The sequence below is a fragment of the Psittacula echo genome (assembly GCF_963264785.1).
Source record: "Psittacula echo genome assembly, chromosome: 7".
NCBI lineage: Eukaryota > Metazoa > Chordata > Aves > Psittaciformes > Psittacidae > Psittacula > Psittacula echo.
This window is the reverse complement of record NC_137740.1, coordinates 22,656,894-22,679,848: the sequence shown is the minus strand read 5'-3', so window position 1 is coordinate 22,679,848 and position 22,955 is coordinate 22,656,894. Positions and strand designations below refer to the sequence as shown.

The 22,955-nt window shown below is 41.6% G+C and overlaps 1 protein-coding gene across 3 annotated transcripts in view; it reads right to left on the bottom strand.

Moving 5' to 3' along the window:
• Positions 1 to 22,955, bottom strand: part of ACBD6 (acyl-CoA binding domain containing 6) — an 88,685-nt gene that overhangs the window by 45,126 nt on the left and 20,604 nt on the right. For 2 of the 3 annotated variants that reach the window (XM_080624281.1, XM_080624280.1), the window contains exons 4-6: positions 15,869 to 15,951; positions 6,608 to 6,713; positions 183 to 272 (exon numbers count right to left, since the gene is read on the bottom strand). In XM_080624281.1, the coding sequence (XP_080480407.1) occupies positions 183 to 272; positions 6,608 to 6,713; positions 15,869 to 15,951 (279 nt within the window). The remainder of the gene's footprint in view (positions 1 to 182; positions 273 to 6,607; positions 6,714 to 15,868; positions 15,952 to 22,955) is intronic. The other variant, XM_080624279.1, reaches the window with a different exon arrangement.

Genomic DNA, 22,955 nt, shown 5'->3' with positions numbered 1-22,955 from the left:
GTACGTTGTGCAACCGAATTCTGTTATTTTTCTGAGGTTACCTTTTTTGATGTTCTTCTTTGTGATAAGTACCCTGAGAGAACTTGCTATGGAGTATTAGGAGAATTTCATTTCATGCGAAACATTTGGTCAAGTGGCTACATAACACATTGATCAAATTAAACTTCTTAGTCCTTTCTTACCTGGCTGTTAACGTCAGCAGCATGTTGTAACAGTACTGAAACCAGCTCCTTGTGTCCCCTGTCACATGCCCAGTGAAGCAGTGCCCGACCCTACAACATCCAAGAGAAAAGTAACAAAGCCAGCCAAAAGAAGCACAGAGAATCACAGTCTTGCTATTAAGTACTGAGTACCAACAACAAAATTACCAGACTTTTTTAAAAAAAGCTACACTAGTATTAGTATGTAACATATTATTGCTCCTCATTTGGACTTACAGAATAATTATAGAAGTGTTAAAAGTGACACACAGCTTAATTTTTATTAATTTAGCATCAAACCCACAAGCCAGCATACCCCCCCCCAACAAACAAATAAACAAACAAAAAACAGAGGGGAAAAAGTAAGCAAGGCATGAAAAGCAGGAGCCATGACAAAATGGCTTGTTTTCCTACACAGACTTGGGATTTTGACACTTCTGACTTTTCTGGGAGCAATGACTGACACTGTAAAGATAGCATTTTCAATGCTGCCTAAGTCACCTGAAGGCCAAGTGCCCAGAAGCTCATTTCTCTGGCAGGTCCAAAACATTCAACCCACAACCCTGCCTCTGCCGCAACAGAAGATTAAAACTGGGCATTTGAGCAGGCATCACCCATGACTGTATTGTTCCCAGCTCTGCAACATGGGCTGCTGCCTCTATGCCTCCAACCCCACACCAAACCTCTGCAGTTTTCTTCCCATCCCCTTTCTACAAGCCTCTGCACAACTGAAGCCTCACTACATGTCTCTGTCACCAGAGGAGGACATGCAATGGAAGTTCAGATTTTCCCGCCTATAAAGGACACAGGAATGAGGCTTAGCACCTGCCTGAGGGCAGACACACACAACTGAAAGCCCAGATGGCCTCAGAATGGGCTAAGGAAGTAGTGAAGTGAAGCCAAGCTTTTGTGGTTGGGTTCATGAGTGCCTCTCTGAGCTAGAACAGCAAGTGTGGCACACTTACAGGGAATTCCTTGGAATCACCCTGTAGATAACCAGGATATCATCCCCCAGCTCTGACACTGTCAGATTGACCTGTGTTTTCCATTATGCAACAGAAAACAGTTACAGACCTTCACAGATGAAATCAGTTAAATTAGCCCACACCCAGTTATAAATCTCATGACAGAGCAGTGGGGAATGAAATAAGGAACTAATTTATCTACTAATGAGAACTATGAGACAATTTTCCGACCATGGTGCCAAAACAGCAGGAGTGGCAGAAGACACCTGCAACCAAACCTCACGCAGCTTCTGCTGGATATTCTTGGGCAGGGCAGCAGAGGTAGAACATGTTTTTAAGTCAGCAAATGCATGCTTTTTGACCCAGCAAGTAATTAATTTTTGTAACACATAATTTTAATGTTACATTAATTAACATTGAGTTAGAATGAATATTCTGACAATGACTTCCTATGGAAGTACTGATTACATCCATAGGCCATTTAATGATTAATGTTCTTGTACTCAACACCACTATCAAAGTCTAAAAGGAGGAAAGAATAAAATTTAAAACAATTTGGTAAACATGGAAAGATCTTTAATTCATGTTAAGCATCCTTCACTCATCTCTGACTGGTAACTGCTTAGGATTTCAGTATGACAAATACCAACATTCTTGTGCCACAGAGGTTTATTTCAAAAGAAAGAAGCACTATCTGCAATAGGCACAATAGCAATAAATACTTCAACAGATTATTTCTATTTTGCTATGTATATCTAGAGGAATAATACTGTAATTACACATGTAATTACAGTGCAGTTCACAATATAGACATTTCTATCCTTTATAGCAAAATTCATGTTACAGATTAGTGGCTATAATAGGTTGGCTTGCATTTGTCTCTGGATAAGTAGAATCTCATTTTATTGGTGCTGAAATTGGCTGGGGCCAATAAACGTAAACCAACAGGTTGTGAGAGACAGTGTTGCCAATGCTGCCAGCTCAAGGATACTGCAGCACTGTGTGACTGGTTCCTTCACATGACACTGAAGGCTGGTCCTGCTGCAAATGTTGCCTTTTGAACAAGACAAGAAACTGAAGTCTGATTACCTATAGTCATTAAAAATTTCCTTGTGCTATTTGCAGGAGTATGGATTTCAAGTCTTGGGCCAATTCCACTTTGGGTAATTACACACTGCTTACCTATATATTTTCTCTGCAATTCTAAATGGATACAATATTTTTCAATTAGTGACTTAAATGGCTCTGCATTGTAATTGTGCACTATTAAAAAGATGACATGTTCCACCCAAGAAATGTCTGCATCCTTGCGACATGCTATACTCTAAACACAGGGTGTAAGGGACTTTGGAGACCTGTACAAGAGCACACCATCTGATGCGTAAGTAAAAATACATGCAGAAGAATCTCAACCTACTTATTGCATAACAAAAGCATTACTAAGAGACTTGTATATAATATTCACTACTGCGTGCATAGTATCAGGCAAATCAAAATGCTCGGAGTTCTAGCCAATGTACTTAAAGCAACTATACAGCTACAAAGCCCACTTGTTTCCCATGTGTTCCTTCCACATCCTACCCTTAGCAGTAAGATAAACTTAAACTGAATACGCAATACAACTCTTTGCATAGCATGGATATTGCCTATGAACGTTGAAAAATTTTTTAGTCTGCACAGCTGCTGCTTTATATCAGCATATAACTTGTGCTTGTGTTTTTAAATAACATGGCAGAAATCTTAAAAGCCACAGACTGCGCTTTCCCAAAACACTTCCCATATGACCATTTCATTAAGCAGTGAGATTCAAAGCAGTATGAATAATTTCATATAGAAAATCACTGCAGTAGTGAGGTCTAGACTAAATGCAGGCAACATCAAGGTACTCCCTCTGTTCAAACACAACAATTGTTGCAGAAGTTACTTGAGAGGATGCATTTCCCCCTGTCTTTGAATTGTTTAATAAAAAACCCATAAGAAAAGCCCCACAGCACTAACCCTGCCTCTTAAATCTTCTATGCTTTGCTTGGATAACTGCTGCCAGCTTGGCCAGCTTCTGCAGCAGTTTCTCAAGCCAACAGCACATCAATTTTGCTCAGCTCCAAGTCACAGGGTGTTCACAAACAAAGCAGAGGACAGGGATTTGTCTCCGATATACTGAGTCTCAGCAGAGAAACGGATGGGAATGATTTTCACATCAATTAGGCAGCTCAGAGAAAGAGGAGAACAAAGCTAAACTGAATGATCCACTACAATATTAAGCTATACTTCTAGGCACGATGTTTGCAGCTGTAATGGCTGTATGGCAATGAGAGCCATTCTAACTTGTGGCAAGTGTTTTATTACTCGTAATTAAGAAGAAATATATATAGAATGGCTGCATCCCACCCTAATAGGAAAAACAGTGAACAGAAGGGCTGTTGTTGCAATTATAGATGTAAACTTCAGATTTGATTTGGAAGTCAATTGCTTTCACACCTTTGAAATATTTGGGGAAGTCTTTCTAAAGCCTGTAAATCCAGAAGTACGTGATCCTTCTTCAAATCCATTTTTTTCTCCCTTGTCCTTTCCTTGGCAAGCTGGCACCAATTTGGCATTTGCTATCACAGAAGCACAAGGACTGGGGACTAAGCAAGCACCATTTCAGATGCCTTTCATTAAAGTTTTGACAGTAGCTTAAATATTGTACATAGGTAACATGTTTGCTTACTCAGATTTCTCCAACAATTAAAAATAAATTCTCTATCTATAACTTCCACAGCCCTTGGCACAAATAGCAAAAGCAACTCATCTATGCCTTTGAGCAGTTTCTGGTTTGTTATAACTTGAAGAAATATCGTTCTCAAAAAGGCAGCAAGCAATCCATACTACCAGGATGTGCCTGTGGCGACTTCACAGCCACAGTCCGTTTCTTATTTCATTAGTCCTGCTGACGTACGCAAGAGAAACAGGTTGTTTGAGTCTGTGCTACTTCTAAGTGAATTAAAGCTATTTTGTTGAACTCTGGGCAATTTAGATAAAGTAAATGGAAGCTTGTGCATGATTACGGTCATTAGATTCTTTGTTTAATTCTAAATTGAAGATTATTATATCCAAACTATTAGCAGGTATGCTGGCTTGAATGCTGCACATGAAGATCTTTTATTTCTTGTGAGGAGAACACCACTTATGCTTTAAAGTTGCCATCTATCTAAACCCCAGAGGTTTCTGTTGCCCTTTCTGAAATCCTTTTTCTTCAAGTAAGTTGGTTTGTCTCCATTTTACATTTTTATTCTTGATTCCTCTTCTCCTTTCACTAACTTGTTTGCACAAATGAGGGGATACAATTAGGTAAGGTACTAATGCATCACATAGAAATAAAAATCTAAACACCTTACAACCTCAGTCAAGTCTTTATTGTACAAGCAAAGGCTGAGCCTAGTGTCGCTGGAGTTTAGCACCAGACTGTTTGGTGCTTCAGTAGATTTTGTTTCGTGACAAATTAACTCTTGCATGTATCTATCCCTGCTGCCATTTTAAATTTATATGCATTTAAATCAAAGGGTTGACAGCGTGAGTTATGGTCAGAGGGCTAGGAGAGGCATCTTTGGATATAGCAGGATGCATTTATACAGTAACACTAAAATACTTAATAAAAATGACAAGATTATGCTTGCATACACTTCATTCTACCAACGGCTCAATCTGGGTTATGTCTAGTCTAAAACGGGTTCTAAAACTTCAATCAACCTGCACGATGCTGGAAAATAAGCTACCCTTCAGATTATGGAAACTGTGTTCGGATTAAAAAAAAAAAAAAAAAAAAAAAAAAAAGAAATTTCTTACTTCCCTGTTCAAGCATTTGCTGGGGTAAGCCAAAAATCACTGAGGCTGTGAGAATTTCATCTACAGGGGAATTTTGCAGCAGTAGGAACCTTCCCATGAGGCATTCACAGGTAGGTAGGTTTTTCAGCTCTTATCTGTGCTGCAGCAATTGCATACTCTGCAGTGGTCAATACCCATTAGTTCAGAAGTAGGTCTTCTCTCGTATCAGAGACTTGTGGATAATTCCCAAAGACGACATCACTTGGCTGACTTCAGATCTGACTCTAAACATTTATGTTGTTAGAACACAAAAACATTCCATTTTCAACTCTTCTTTTTTGGGTAAATATGTCAGCTGAGAACAAGCACATTTGTTGCTTGAATACAAAGAAAGGTACGAGCTTCTGAACACACAAACGAGCATCTTGCCAGTGGAAATGAAGTAGTGCTAACATAATGTTATTATACAGTTATTGTAAGTGTGTGATCTCCAAAAATGAGCTTTTATTAATGAAAGGGCTTCAGTCATGTTCTGTGGAACTGCCCTGGACATTTACTTCCACAACCTGTGATCGGCAGAAGGAGGGATGAAGTTCAGTAATGGCGCTTACAGCGACTGTGTGGCACATGACAGTTTCAGTTCATTGAATTTATGATGCAAAATTCCAACCCTGATCATAAACACCATCTCTCCTCTCCTCTGAAAATTAATTCACATGAATTCCTGATTAATAATAAAAGGCCCTGCCATCAGCATTCAGAGCCCCAGCCGGGGCTGTCATGGCTCAGAGGGCAGAAATCTGCTTAGGGCTACTGCAGAACCCAACTGAATTTGTGGCGTCTCAGTCTATGAATGCGTAAGCACTTCATCTGTTCACCAGAACACAATGTGTTGGAAAGCAGCAGGCAAAAGCAGCATGGATCACAAGCAGGGCTAGGTGGCAGTATGCAAGCATCAAAACCAAGACGATAAACCTGGTACCACTACATTTTCTGAAGGATATAAACTGTCCACACCAGGTGTCTACATTCACCAAGAAAGAGATCAAGCTAATTCACAATTTTAAACTCTTATTTTCTTGAGGTTTCTGACAATGCCTGCATTACCCCCCTTATGGGGAAACAGTGTTTTGAGCTTGATAAGCAGAGAAAGTCTGGACAATGTCACTGTTTTTGTGAAGTTGGAAAGCCGGCATCCCTCATTTGTCCTCCATCTTGGAAACAATGAAATGCTGATGGCATGGCAGAAATCCTACTTCAACTGTGAATAGTTCACCAGTCAAAAAAGTTATTTGCCTCACATCCTACTTCTATTTGACCACATTTAATATACAAGCTGAGAAAAGGGAGATATTCAGCAGATGTTATCCTGCAAGTGGCTGCTGGTATTGCTGAAAATAATACAGAAAGTAAGATTCTGATATGCTACAGCATCAGTTAGTACATCCACACTACTAGAAACACAATTGAAAGCTATTTTCAAACAGATTAACCCTGTCTCAATGACCAAGTATTTGTTCTAACAAGATATTACAGCAGCTGGACAACATGAATCAGAGAATTTTGTAAAGGAGTGGCACTGAATTAACACACAAAACAGTTAAAAGATTGACGGTCATTATCTTTTTCTCTCCATACCTCCTCATCTGTAGCATTCACATCCACTTTTTTTGATTGAATGGCTTTGGTTACATAGTCAATGTTGTTTTCTCTGCAGTAATCAAAAATGTTCTTGTCCTCTTCCCTAGTCAGGAAACAAAAGCAAAAGAAGCACTGTGTTACTGCACAACACAGATGTCACACGTATATCATATGCTCTATGACATTTCAATACAATCACTGGACTGAAACAGACACCTACTAGTGCACATGCAGAATAATATGGGGTTTTTTTCCCCAAGTTAAGACAGGATTCCACTTCCTAGAAAACAAAGTTTGTTTTTAACAGCATTATGCTATGACAAAAGTCAACTTACTCCTGTGAACTGGCACAAGAAGTCTATAAAGTTAGCCAGCAAAACCCACATTCAAACCCTAGTAAATCACTGCAATCCCACAGAAGACAACTGTTATACAAATTTGTAACAACCACTCTGGGTCAGACCAAAGACCCCTTCCAATGCCATCCATCTCAGACAGTGGCCACTAATGGTAGCTTGGAGAAAAAAGGCAGAAGGAACAGGACACATTCAAAACAATCTGTCCTCAGCGTTGGATCCTCCCAGATTGAGAAACTCAGTGACCTAAGGATTTTTGTAGCTAGAGGCTGTATCCAGATAAGCCTTTCCGAGGTCCTTTTTCCACTTTATTCTGCTTTTTAACTCATTCAAACTCTTGATTTCTCTAAAGGACAAGCTCTACAACTTGGCTTTCTGTATGTGAAGGGGTGAACAGTGGGTAAGTACTTTCTTTTGGTGGCTTTAAAACAGGTGCCTGCTATTACCAGGTACTCTTTGGTAAGTAATAGTCAAGAGAATTGTTAAATTTTTGGTATTTGTCTTGGAATCTGACCACAAGGCTTGGGTTTTATTTTATTTACCAGCAAGTAACACAATTACAAGCAACCCAATTACACTCCTTTTTGTAATTGACAGTGTTAAGAGAAAGCTTGACCATGATCTCTGCTCAGAGCAGCAGGCTGGCATATGCAGAGTGACCAGCATATGTCTGTGCTAGGATGCCAGTGCACACTTGCTTAGGCCTGCTTGCAGGTAGGAAGATCAAGTTGTGTGATGTCACAGGTGCTTGAGTTACCTCTATAGCTTCTTCTAGAGGTAAAAGCAATACCCTGGCTTCAGACATGATAAAACTTCTGTCCAAACAAACCAAACAGAACCTCTAATGAAGTTAAGATATTTCACAGATTCTCAAAACATCACAAAAGAGCTTTGTAAGAGTGATTGGAGATAGTGTTTCATGGCAGTTGAAAAAAAAGGAAGAGCTAGGTGCCCCACAAGATTTCATGTTTAGGTCTAGGGATATTACAGAAGTCTTCCAGTTTCTTAACCAGTCTCCCATGAACTCATTTGTTGGAGGTCTTGTCCACTCACTACACACAAGCTCCTGGGAAACAGATCACTGCATGCTTTAGATGCAATTACTTTGAATTCAGGGGAAAAAAGAATGTCATGGTGGGATTAGAAAAGGCAAAAAGCTTATATTGCTCAAGATGGAGCTTGACAGATTCATGATGGAGGTCATGAGACATGCCTGCCCCTACTAGCAAGGGCTGATTTGATGTGCTGGGAAGTTCCTCCAGTCCTACCTTGTTAGTCAAACCCCTCAAATACACCCTTGGGCTGCTGAAAGCAGCCTTTTGCGTGAAGCTACTTTTCAGATGACACTGTACAGTAATTTGGTTCCAGCAGTTTTCTCCCCATTGCACAGCCACACTCACACTTCATTACAGATCATTCTTTCTTCTGTAACAAAGTGAAGCCCAGTCTCTTCTTGCTAGAGAAGTCGAAAATCATCCTCAATTACTCCCAGATAATTTTCTGCATCACAACCATGAGCTCAGGCTGTGAGCCTAGCAACCTTAGCAGTGATGCCACCCAGTCAGCCTGGGCACTGGCATTTCCACATGCTACAGCACCTGGGTGGCTCAGCCCTGCCAGACCTCACACAGCAGCACAAGAGGTACCAGAAGGTACATGGCAGTGATAAAGCAACTGATTGTGCTCCATGAAGAGTGTGCTGCAGGATCTGCACCAGTGGAGAGAGGACACATTAACACTGTTGTACCAAACCTAGGTGATCTTCCTACCAAAGCCTCTAGATAAGACTTCTACAGTCCATTCCCAAGGATATAATTGCCTGTAAGGGGGAAATGACTTGACACAGCTATCTGGATATCATTTAGCTTTCCTGAAATAACCATCTCTTCAAATGCTCTACATATCCCCCTTCCAAAAAACCACTTTTCTTTCAGAAGTCTCCAGAAAGGAATTAATCCAGAACAGCAATTTCCCCACCTGAAAATAAGGTTTTGGGAAATTTAATCTGTTTACTGCACATTTATTTCTTAAGCTTTAAACCATACCTCTGTACCTGATGCCCCTTTTAGAACAAAAATAGCATATATTATCTCCAGCTTTTCTGCAAATATTAACAAAGAGAAACAAGCCCTTTCCTGAACAGGTTTGAGAAGTCCATGCAGTCAGACCACAGACATTTTACCTGCAAAAAAACCAGTCATGTGAAGCTGCACTCCAGCTATCGTCAGCATCAAGGCCCAGAAACTGGTAGAAACAGCCTAAAACTAGATAGAGGCACATCAGAAATCAGAAGTGACGCTCTAAGATATTGCTCAAATAATGTTGGGGGGCTGGGGTAGGTAGGGGAAGAACCCATAGCATTTCTATTAGTATTGTCAGGAAAATATCAATTTATGCAAAAATACGGCATTCAAGTTATCTTCAGATGGGAAATACCATGAAAGCCAACCTAATGGAGATGTGCACAATTATTTACAACTTGTAGCTAAAAAGTAAGACTCAGATGCAATTTTGTTTCCATGTCAGATTGTGTGATATACAAGCATTGGCTCTTTTTGTTGACCTTAAAAGGTGTCAAGACCACCTGACTGTCAGTAAAGGCAGGGAATATGTTTACATCTATTTCCTGAAGATGGTCAGAAGGGTTTCTCTCCTCCCTGCTGACACATGTTCAACCCCCCAGCTATTTTCTTCTGCTCTCCGTCATCCCCAGTAAGAAATGCTAGCTCTGATTTAACATTGAGCTGAAGCATATCTGTTGCCTGCAGGTAACACAAGGGCAACTTTCTTCGTCCCTGAATAAAAGTATGTGGAAGAATTTAAACAAAGCCATCTTCTTCCAAGCTTGCAAAGCTTAAGCCTAAAAAAACACTTGGTGAGCCAACAGTTTTTAAACATCTCACAGAAAAGATCTGTTGCTGGATAATCAGGCTTCACTTCCTTACCTCGAGCGCTGTAAACCTCCTTGCTTTCTAAACAGCCACCAAGACTACCAGGAAAAACAGCACAGAAGAGAACTGAAGTTCAGGTACTTTACCCTCACGCAGACAGCATCCTCCAGGTTTGCCCCATGCCCTTTCTCCCCCCTTGCAGGTTACCTCCAGCACAGAGGGCTGTGATCGGGTGCTACTTTGGGCATCCTCTCCCCTTTTCCTGGGGCTGGTCCAAGCCACATCCCAGTGGACCCGCTGTGGAGTGGCCCCGGGTGCTGCTAACAGGTGGCTTCTCCCATCTGCTTGGCAAGGCGCTGCTGAGCAAGTGGGAGCGCGGTGGAGCGGAACACAGCGTGCAGGGAGCAGAGAGACACTTGCAACACTTACTGTTTTTGTCAAGGCCCTTGGCCCCCAAGGGACCCATTTTCACATAATCTATAATTATCTCTTCGCTTTAATCGCCTCGTCACTTCTGAGGCTCTCCTGGGCACAGGAAGAGGAAAAGCTCATTAACTGAACCTTTTCTCCTCTCTCCAGCCACCCATAGCTTTTAATTGCTTGGTGTTGTTATTATCTATCAGTGCAACTGGGATCATTTTCATAAGAAAGGGTGGTGGGAGGGAGGAAGACAGGAGTGGGTCCCTGAGGTATGCACCACAGACAAACCTTTGCTTTCTCAATTATTTATGCCAGCTGAGGTATTACAAGCTGAATAAATCCATAACTCAAGTTTATTTTGATCCGGCAGGCTGTCTCGGGGGAAGTGTTGCCCACTTGCTGGCACACTCGCGTGCTGTCCTCTGAGAGTGGCTGGGACATAGCGAGACGTGTCATCCAATTCCCCACTCGTCGCTGCACCGCCACATGTACTTTGTTAGATTAGTGGCAGCACTGGAAAGGAGGCTGCAGTGAAAACCCTAAAAAGGAGCCACCACTGAAGGATGCACTCTCCCAAAGGGAAGGCAGGCCTGAGCAGCCAAGCTGCCCCTTTGCACAACAAAGCAAAGCCCCAAGGGTCACCACTCCAGGGACAATAAAAAGGGGGGGAAGCAATAAACTTGGCAATCATCTTGAAGTCAGAGACTTGCCCACTTAACATCACCAGAAGAGCATTCATTTCTAAATGACACTGACCTGAAAAAACCCAAACCCCAGCCGCCTGGACCTGCAGGCATTTTGTTTGAGATGTGCCATGGCTGAGTACACTGCAGGCTGCATAACCAGGAAAGCTCTTCCACAGGGATTGCCAGCCCAGCATCTATGTGAACAACAGACATCTGCAGCGTGGCCACCCAAACACGCAGATAATACCAGCATGAGCCTGTAATTCCCAACACAGCAAGGATTCTGGCTCCTGCACCACTGCAGCTTTGTGCTCATTTCCAGTGCCGGTGTTCCTGAAAGCAGAGTTAGAGGGAGAGCACAAAACCCAAAACATGCTCCAGAGTGCTGGGCTTGCCTCAAAAGCTATCGCAACTCCAAAGTGGCATCCCTGCAATGGATGCTGGAAGCAGCTCTTTAAAATTCAGCAGCCTTTGTGCCTGACCACACACAGCGACCTCTGGTATTTTCTGCCAAAACAGTTCATTTGTCTCGCACAACAACTAATCAATTCCCAAGGCCATCCATCACAGGGGCTCGCACGAGCCGGCCCAGCAGCAGGGCCAGATGGTGGCTGCGTTAGTGGGATTAATACAATTCTGATAGATTACACGGCATCAGACAGGCTCCCAAATGAGGGGTGCCTGCTCTGCACCATGAGCCTAAACAGAGCCCCACTTGCAACTGGGGTCATTCTTAAATGTTACAGGAAAGCATGGAAGTCTCTACCAGGCAAGGGTTTCTACAGCATCTTTCGGGATGGCAAAAGCGTAAAACATAGCTTAGGGAGACCTCCATGCCAAGCAGTGGATGTAATCCCCAAGCTAGCATGCTGAAGCCACTTGGGAGCAGCTCATGGCAGGGTGCAGGAGGGCTCCTCTAGCGGAAAGGGACAGACATTTTGCAACATTTGTTGCATTCTCCATCTGCCAAGTCAATGCTTTCCTGCACTGGAAACACAAACTGCCTTGCCCTTGCCCCCACTTAAAAAAAAATGCTGCAAAATAAAGTTGAATTTCCAATGTCATGGTATTTTTGGCATCTCCCTCAGTTTGTGTGTTAGATTAGATTTATATTGGTGACACAGTCAACCTCATCTCACTGCTCATTTCTCAGGTTTGTGAAACTAATTATAGCTATGTGATCATGAAACAGCTCAACTACTACTGCTTTTGTTCTGGTATAACACCAGAAAAGAGACAAAGCTTTATGCAGCAGTAAAAACCCTGCCACTATACCCAGCCTGAAAATGCAGATAATTTTTATATTCTCCCTTCCAGGGGAACCTCCAAGTCCCATCATGCATTATTTTTGTGTAATGCCCGAAGTAAGAGAAGTGATTTGCAGAGAAACACAGAGGCAGAGCACTATGCTAATATTCTGCAACTGCTCCCTATTAGTCACTGGGGGTACTTGAGCTCTTTATTGCCAGGGTTTATTAATGACCCCTAATTGATGACCAGGGACCAGCACCCCAAAGTAAATAACTGCTATGCCTCATTAGCTCAAGAGACCTCTGGATGTGAAGATTGATCTCCGAATACCCAGATTGCACTGATTTAACCAGTTCTCTTTCTAAATTGATTTAATTAGATCAGTATAACCTGTTTCTATGGATGCTCTTGAATTTATTTGGAATCACAGTGCTGTACTTCAGTGAGCCAGACTGACCATTTTTATATCTTGTTCTCAAACCAGAAACATTTGAGATTAGTGATAAGGCAAAATCAGCCCTGGCACAATCCCAGCTCCTCCTACTTCTGATCCACCTGACTTCAGAGTAGGGTATGGTTAACTCCACTTTGTCCAACATGTACAGATTTGCATTCTAAACCCAAAGCATTTCATTTCACAAAAGGAATGTAAGCATTACTTACACATAATTTTAGACACTCAGTTTGAAAGCAATGGCATTGCTGCTTTGCTTGGTTATTTACTGCTGAGGGTAAACTAGTGATTTACACTATTTAAAACAAAATCTCTCATCTCTCTGTTACATAGCAGAAGATTAGAGCATGTTAATTGTTTGACAAACTGTTCAGAAGCTTCTGGCAAGAATAAAATAAGTGAACCTTCAAAACCCCACACTTGCAATCTTGTCTATCTCCCAGTGCAAGGTGAGGTTCTGAGGATCCCTGTAAATTAGACAGCCTTTTCCTGCCTTTGCATCAGCAGAATCTTAAAGGGCATACAGCAGGCTGTATTTGGCAGAATAATGCCTGAGAAACTGCTTTCAGCAGTCTGTCAGTACCCGGGGGCTGATGAGGACTTCAGTTTTCATTTTTAATATATAAAACACAGGGTTGGGGTTTTTTTCTTATTCTGGGCTTCCTTATTATGATCCTGTAATTAAAAAATATTTATCCTATCAACAGCCCTGTGTGCTTTGACTTGTATCTCAGTTTTTGTAAGCTTGTTGTAAAGCTTCAGTAGGCCCAACAGACAACTGAGTCAATAAAATAGCCTCCATCTAAGTTCTCAGATCTTAGGTTTTAAGGTAGCATACACAATATAAACTGAACTTACAGCAAGGACTTACCTGTAACTATTAATGTATTTAAGTATATGTATTTAGGCTATTAAGTTTTCTTTCCTCTTAACTATTTTCATTTTCTTCCTCTAGAAAAAATAATGCATTTTTCAAAGACTGCATTCTATTTCCAAATGCACTGAAGTACTACTGAATGCTAACTTTGTGCTCTTATAAGTAATCACTGACAGCCTCAGTTAAAGTCACCCTTCTCAGGTGAGCAGTATTACTATCAAACCAAATCACCTCCTGCTCTAGGATAACCTTGGATGCCAAACAATGTCTGAAGTCACCTTCCTCTGGCTCATCTGCTTGCAGGTTTGGTACCAGGGCAATTTTGCTGTTAGGACTACGCTTTTACTATTATACTTATCACCATTAAAGATGTGGTTGCACACATATATTTCCTGTTCCAGTAAGAGAATGAACAGTAGACAAAAGCCATAGTACATTGGCAACTCTGAGAAAATTGAATCTGTACAACCTGCACGTGGGTGAAATGATGACAACACTTACTCACTTCCTATCTTGCAACTGAAGGCACTGTACCCTATGAACTATGTGCTATATGAACTCTGTGCTAACAGACCACATGAGCTTCCATTCTGACAGCAGTCAGGAGACTTCATTTAACTCACTTTTAGCAGAATCACCCTATTCTATCTGTGTCAGAGACTACATCTGCCTACAGCCTCATTTTGTAAAGGCTGCAACTATGCTATACTGAACATACAGCACGTACATTCTCATGGGATGCTTGAAAAAAAAAAAAATAATATTTGAAGCTGTACTTATTTTCAAGACCTGCAGAAGTCATGTTCTCATGGAAATAAAACCAAAAATTTGACAAAATTTAGACTAGTCAAGCCTATCAGAGCAAACTCTGCTTTGCAGTATATTGTGCTGTATTTCACACCCAAGAAGGGGCACAGGCAGTACTTGGGATAGCCAAGACTCAAACTACTGTAAGACTAAGCATATATCATACTTCACACCCAAAACTGGGCAGCACTGATATGCTCTACTCCTAAAAGAAGAGCTCAAACAGGATTTAAACCACAAAGTCACAAACTGTCAACAAGGATGTTGGCTGAGACATACATTGACAGAGCAGGGAAGAAAAAGGAGCTTGTGGCTAGCAGAAGTGCTATTCCCCACACAGTGCGATAAACCAGCGTCATATCTGAGTACCTCTGGGTCAAGGTCCAGGGGCAAGTTAAAAAATGTGTTGGTTCTCCATGCAAGGCAGAGAAGGCTACTCAGGCCAACTGCTTCACCTCACTAGAAAGTGGACTGTAACAAAGGTTAAGTGCCCATGCTACTGCTGAGCACAAAACTGCCACTCTATTGGCTTACACGCAACAGCCATATCAATTTCTACCTGAGCTCCTCGCAAAGGGTTTGGAGCCACCTTCTCAAGATTTATTTTTCATTAGTTTGTGACAACAAGTCAAAGAACTGCTGTGTTAGAGATTTAACACTTTGGGAAAGATCTAGCAAGCTTGGGAAGCTGTGTGTAGAGGAATCAGTGTTTATCTTTTAATTTCCTGGTACTAAAATGATGCGAGACATTCAATAAAACAAATGGTATTACATACACATAAATGGGTGACTGCAACACGACAGCAAACACTGCTCAAAAATTTACTGTTCCTTGACTGCTCATTTTAACTAAAACCACTATTCTGAAAGATCCTTTCCAGGCAATCATTTAGGTATTGGAGTTAATATTATACCCATGATTAGTAGTCTGGAACAGCAAAAAAACCAACCAAACAAAACAACCAGCTGTCCTTATTCAGTAGCTAACGTCATTTACTACTTGCACTTTGACAGTTTTTAAATAGCAGCCATTCCAGTTCAGTAAATGCATTTCTGCTATGCTAGCTGCAGAAGCTAGAAAAAATTAATTTGATATAAGGTACAAACTCTCCCTGAAGGCAAACATTGTCCAACATTAAAATCTTCACTGAACAATCTTTAATGAATGTATTGGTAAAGAAATAACTATTTGAAAAAGATAGTGTCTAAATAGCTTTCTATTAAAAACATCCAATATTACCTTTTTTAGCCATATAACTGAAAAATGGGAAACCTTGCCCTTCCTCCACATCTTGTGCTAGGGAAAGGTTACTACCTGGCAATGATACAAGCACTTATTGATTTAAATGGTTATGGACCTGAAAAGTTCTTTCCTGTCATTTATTATCCTGTTGTAGTTGCCACCACACTTGTGCAATATTAAAAAAAAAAAAAAAAAAAAAAGGGCTTAACAAAATTAAATTAGAAAAACAGAAAAATACTGGTTTTAACTGTATTATCCAGTGCAGATAATCACCTGATTGTTTCTTCTTGATATAATGAGCTGACAACTGGGCCTCCAAATGCAGTTTTGCTTTCCTTTCCCCTCTTCTCTGTCATCTGAAAGAAAAAGAAAGATTGGTCCAGCATGCTGCCTCCCACCCCACTCCAGCCTGTGCCATCCCCCATCTCCCACCCCTTCTCCTGCCCCAAAGACAGGACAAGCCCTCTGGAAGGCTCATCTTTATGGCAGACAGTACCTCACAACCTTACTCCATCAAGAACAGGTGGATGGATGTCTCAGCAAATCAGATCAATGTTCCTCTGAAGGTGGCCCAGAAGGGTCACCCGAAAGGTAGGTTTGGCAGCCTTGCTGTCCTGCTCACAACGAGCCAAAGCTTTGCCTCTGCAGCACTCCCAGCTGTGGCCCCTTAGGACCCAAAAGCTGAGCCTCTGTGAGATAGCATAATGTTATGTTACCAGATTGCAAAGCTTGCCTTTATAAATCTATTTAACATAGATTTAAAATTAAATTTTATAATGGGCAGCATTTCCAAATGATTTACTCCCAGGAACTCTAGGATTCTGAATGATTCCTACCATAATAGAAATGCACAATTAGAATAATGATTGATCGATACAGAGCCTCAGCCCTATCTTTTCAAAAAAACATCCTGCGGCTTGGGATCTTCAATTGGCTGACTTTACATTGATGCCAGACTTCCACAAAGGAAGAAGTGGCCTGCTGTCTGAAAGTCTGACCCTATTAAAGGGTACAAAGTACCAGAAACCCTACCTCTTCTGTAGCACTTAGTATCTTGGTCTTCAGGTACGCAGTCAAAACTGGTTTGCAGTTCACAGCAGTATTTCCTTGTAAAGCCAGCCCATTAACTGCAACATGCTATTGTTAGCGGAACAGTTCTGTGGCTTTCTGTGATAAGAGACTGGTACACCCAGGGTGAATAAGATCAGAAGCCAAAGGAAAGCCACCCTAACCTCTAGCAGTCTCAGTAGCTGCAATACATTGCTGCTTACACCAGAAAGCATCGCTGCCTCATCAGAATTCTACCTAGAAGGATGTTAACTTTTTTAAAAAGTGAACCATGTTTACATTCATCTTCTTTCCTTAGGTCACTTTTGTTTTAAATCAATTTACTGTTTTCCCATAATACATTTACTTCTACATTCTGCCCAGTCTGGCCCAACCAGTTCCACCTTTCAGTTCTCCCTTCTGTACCAACCCAAAGTTATAAGATTTAGGTTTACAAGTATCACAGACTTTTTTTTTTTTTTCTCTCTTTTTTCTTTTTTTTTAATTTAAGAAAAAAACAGAAAGGAAATTGGCTTCCAAAACTATTCCTAGTAGTTTAGGAATACCAGCCTAGGCAAGTAGGCTTTCTCCAAATTACATAGTTAAATGTGACACAAAGTTCTTCCCTGATGGGAAATGGCTTCAGTGTTTACAGTGCAATGCTGAATAATTTTTTCAAGATGCGCTGTCGTGGTTTAAGCCCAGGCCATAAATCAGAACCACGAAGTCCACTTCCCCCCCACCTTTCTTCCCTCCGCTTCTGGAGGGACGGGGAGGAGAATCAAAAGAATGCAACTCCCACGGGTTGAGATAAGAACAGTTTAATAACTAAGGTATAACACAAATCACTACTGCTACCACTAATAGTAATAATGATAAAGGAAATAACAAGGAAGAGAATACAACCGCTCACCGACTGGCACCTCGCCCCCACCCCGTAGTGATCCAGCCCTTCCGGGCACTCTCCATTCTACATCCTGGGCATGATGTGCTATGGTATGGAATACCTCTTTGGCTAGTTTGGGTCAGGTGTCCTGTCCCTGCTTCCTCCCAGCTTCTCCTCCTCCCTGGCAGAGCATGAGACTCACAAAGTCCTTGGTCAGTCTAAGCATCGGTGTTATCAGCTCTGTTCACAGGCTGAAAGTCAAAAACACAGTGCTGCAACAGCTACTAAGAAGGAGAAAAACTGACTGCTACTGCTGAACCCAGGACATGCGCAAAGAACCTTACTGTCTGCCAGCTACTGCCACACCACTTGTAAAGAAAATTAATTTCAGATCATCTGCTAGTACATGCAAGAGTTATTTCTATTAAACAAAGCTATATTCACAACTAGTCTATCTTCTTTGGTATTGAGGGACAGTGGTCATTCAACCAATATTTTTTAATCTATATTCTTTCATCTCTTCCCACTACAATTTTTGATTGTTGTTTTTTCCCCCCTCAAGTCAGAAACAACACTTGAGAAAATACATTTCATCTTTCTAGAGGCAGAAATTGTAAAAAAGTTTTCTTGGATTAAGTTCACCTTCTTTGCACAACCAATGCATTTCTACCAAAGACTAATCATATTGATTAAAAGTAGACACATATGGTCATTGGAAAACTTAGCGATAAAAGCTTTCCCAAAAATGCTCAGGCATAAACTTCTCTTTTATGTGGCTTTTAATCCATATACAGGTTACTTTGTCCAAGTAGTTTTTATCTCTTTCACACAGAAATAGGTAACTCAATATTCAACTTATGAATGTTGAACTAAGCTTATTCCATCACAGTCCTCAATATATAGAACAAGTTTATGAAAAATGTACGGGAAAAGTCTCAGCTCTCTTCTCAGGATTTAATGTGTGCCCCTATTCTGCAAAGCCAAGAAAGACAGCATCAAGATTCCACCATTCATCACCACTGAACTTCCCAAGGGGAATCTGCTCAGGGTATGAGGAATGATTCTTCCCAAAAATGTTAACTCTGCCTCGACGCAGATACAAACTGGTTTCTTTCCAGCCACCCTTGACAACTTGCCTATACCATGAGCTCATCTGCCCACTTCCAATATCTGTACTACCCAGCCTGCCAGGGACTCGCACGCAATATCTGAGCACGACATACCAAACTGGGTAATGAAAGAGGTGAGACAGCAGTTGCTCCTTCCAAACCACGTCATAGCTATTGTACTAACAGGAACCAGTGTTTTTATTTATCGCTCATACTGGCTGAAGTGATCAGTAATGTGCAGATGCACCTTCCTCCTTAAATCTCTTGATATTTCTAACAGCAGAAAAGGGCTTAAGCTGGAAAGATAAAGCAAATGCTACATATACACTGATAATCACCAGTAAGTTTAAAGTTACATTACCTTGAAAAACCACAATGAAATTAAAAACTGACACTGCAAATTTTCTTTCTCCTTCGTTAAAAAAAGGCACTAATAATTAACTATGTGGCTCTCAATTAAGCCAGCTCAATTTCTTTCACTGCTGGCAGCACTGTCCAAAAGCACTGCAGATGCACATGTAACTAATGACAGTCAAGAAATAACATGATCCCAGGCTCCCATAACTTGCAGCCTGAATCCAACAGAGATGACAGCAGTATTACCCATAGTCAGGGCCATGTGAGAGCATGCTGTAGGAAAGGCAAAATTACTGTGGGCTGCATGAGCATGAGGGGGTTGCCAGTTAAGAACTGTGGGAATAAAGGGGAATTTGTGACAGCATTGGAAGAAACTCTGGAGGATTGCACTCAAGTGTCAAAGCACACACAGTGGCATATAAAAATTCTGGGCCTTAAGAGGCACTGGAATTTCTCTGGGTTTTCCCTAATTCTTGCCCACTGATTCTTTGTTGCTTGTGTACAATTAAGGCTGATATCAAAGTCACTATTAGTCTTGACAGTTAACTTTGGTAGGTGGATCTGGTTGACCAAAGCTAGCATAAATCATGGGCAAATACATGCTTCAGTATGCAGCATATGTACTCATTAAGAGACATTTTCAACTCCCCCGACTCCCAATGTGCTCTCCGACTGGTGCAGGGAACTCCACTAAGCCCAGAACTATCCTTAAATGTCACCAGGAATGCCAGGAGAAAAGCTACACTCCTCCTGGAAAAGACAGCAGAGTATCCTCATCCCTGCCTCAGTGCACTGTACTTGTCAATAAAAGAGCAGCTTGATTCAAGGTACAATTGCATCTTGACTGGCTGTCACTGACAATGTTGCTCCAAACAGCCTCAAAGCCTGACAACCACTTTCTGAACAAAATGGAAATACAGGGACTAATATTTGCTAACATCATTAATTCTTTTTTTCCCCTCCACCCCCCTTCTTCCTTTATCCACGATGTCAAGATGTATACTTTTAAATTGTTGTCAGCCATAAAATAGACGTTGTGTCCCAGTTCAGAGGTTAACATATAATGACAGACACATTAAAAAACCCTGTCCAATGCCTCACTGAAAATTTTAGGTCCATCTACTCTTCAACAAGACAGTAGCTCAAACTCACTTATAAGCTCTAACAACATTAAAGCCTAATCATGATTGAAAAAATAAAGGAGAAAGAGAAGATAGCTTTATCATACTAATCATTCTGGAAACAAAAAACAATTAGACAAACATTTTCTTTGTGAGGCTTTCAAGTTCACCTTCTATTCTGGTCTTAAAAGTTTCCCATAGTCACAGCACAACCCATTTCTCCTCTTGCACTTTTAGGGAGCAGGGTGAAAGTTACCACCTAAGAGGAAGAGTGGTAGCTTCCTGTCAGGGTTGGTTTGGTGGGTCAGCCTCTTGCTGTATTCCTGAAGACAGGACAGGGATTTATTATTTTTAATGTCCAAGCACAAGCTTTGTTCCAATCTACACAAAACAAGCTATAACAGATTTAACAAGATGGCACTTGCAAAGGCCCTTCTGATGACTCACTTCAAACTCACGTGCCAGAACTCGTTACAGAGATGCAAGTGAACTTACCATCTGTGATTAGCTGGGACTGAACTGGACCGAATGGTATGCTATTGGTAAAATGGTAAGCTATTTTATGTGGAGGGCATATTTTATATGCATGACATATATATGTTATGAATCTGACAGAAAAGTACACAGAAGTTCTACAAAGATCCCACAAAACAGCAGGAGCAACACAGGTTTCAGTAAACCTTAAAAAAAAAAAAAAAAATCCACCCAAAATACCCCACATCACTTGGAGTTAACAAAAGAGCTAGATCCTAGGCATGGGTTAAACATAGGATATCCCAGTTTTATCCAAAGCAAAATGAAAACTCTGCTTGGCTAGTTCTGTGTGTCTAGACACCCAGCACACAGCAGCAATAGCAGTTTGGCAAGGCACATGGCTGAGTTACACAGCACATCTATCATTCCCCCCAACTCCCTCACATCTCACTCTGGCTTTTCTCCACATCCAAAACCCTTAAAGTAGCTTCACATAAGTAGATATTTAAGAAAAAGAGAAAGCCATCAGTAAAAAGGCTCATGTGATCAAAATACTTATCTTTGAAGTTATGCTGGCTAATGCCTTAAAATGGTCAAGATTTAAGTTCTTCATCATCAGGCATCTTGGAAACAGAAAAGTAAGGCAACTTAAATGAGAGCTATACATCAGGATCTCACACCTGAGGCACTACAGTGCATGGAAGAAGTTATCTCAGGTTGTTTTCAGAGACTACTTATTGAATTATTTTTCTCTCCCTCTGAGCGTGAGGCAACTTGAGCCACTGTAGCAGCTGTATCTAGCTTTATGGGAAGGAGACAAGAAACACTCCCAACAAAATTACTACCATCAAAACTTCTCAGGTGTTTCTGCTGCAGCAAATACATAGTGCAGATTCCAATCTGCATTTGTTCTGTGTAATTCACCTTCCTATAGCTCACCCATTTATCCAGGTGCAGGTGTCTGCGTGGCACACTCTGATCTTCCTGTGTAGAACCCATCACTGTTCCAGGGACACACGTTACCTTGCCCCATGCCAGTGTGCAGAAAGATGCATATAACACATCAGCAGCACAGTGTAACGCCCTGCTCAACAGCAAAGTGGCAGCCTCCAGCAGCCACCAGAGAAGCAACCAAAGTCTGCCATAGCCTTGCAGGATGTCCTCAAGGTTCTGGGGTGCAACCAAGGGTCCCAAGTCACCAAGCCTGGAGGAGCTGCAAGCACTGGATGTTCCGAGGAATGCTTGGCAGCAGCAGGAGAAACCCTGGCCCATGTCCCAGCTCCCCAGACTACAACTGGGAGATGATAAAAACTCCAGTCTCTACTGCCATGATGGGACAGGCAATGTCCTGTAACCCTGTCAGGCTCACATGGAGGTACAGGTAAATTCCTGAAGTGTGCTAATTGAAGTATAATTAAGCTGGTATAGTTGCAGGTGAGAAATTTTACAGAAGACACCTCAGAGTTAACCCAACATGACTGCAAGGCCTGCTTTGCTGGCTACCATGTCCCCTTAATGCTCTGGATTAACATTTCTGGACACAATTTGAGGAGTGAGGATTATTAGGGAGGCAACAAGAAAACAAACTCTCCTAAAATTTCAGACCCTTGCCCTCCCCCCTTCCCCTCCCTTCCTCTGTGCTGTGGCCTGGCCATCCCCTTGGGAAGGGAACTTGGGCAGACACTAATTGTATTTGACAGCAGCAATTACACACAAGGCTGGAGATTAGAAGCTCGTTAATTGTGTGTGCCATAATTGCTGCTGTCTTTTCCTTTGCTAGTTAAGGCCAATGCCAGGAGAACCAAGGGGAGGAGGATGCTCTCCACCCCAAATGCAGGTGGTCCAAAGACCAGAGCTCTTGGACAGGGAGGACATGTCCTAGCACTGTGGGGGGCTCCTGACCCCACAGCAGTGCAGGAGAGTCCCCCAGCAGGGCAGCTAATGAAGCATGAAATGAGGACAATGTCCTCTTCCAAAGGTATTTTCCACCTGCATCTTACAGCTCAGCTGAACTTCACACTACCTGCAGCAGGAGGGAAGGTAAGTATTAACCCTTCAGAGGTGATGCTACCAAAGGGATTTTTTAAAGCCATCTATGAAACTAGGCACCATATTAAATACTTGAGTGGGATTCATAAAGTTCTCCCTTCTCTACTAAAATGGGTGAGCTCAGCATTTATTGGTACTCTCTACAGACTAGCAGAGGCCAGTTACATCCAAACAAGATGAAAACACACCTTGGCTGAGGGTAACCTCCCCATTACATTGTGATGCAAAGCCACCTTTCACAAAAGGCCACTGCACCCCCTGCACCAGTCATATTAATGGCTATCATAAACAGACTATTTTAATATTCCTCTCTCAAC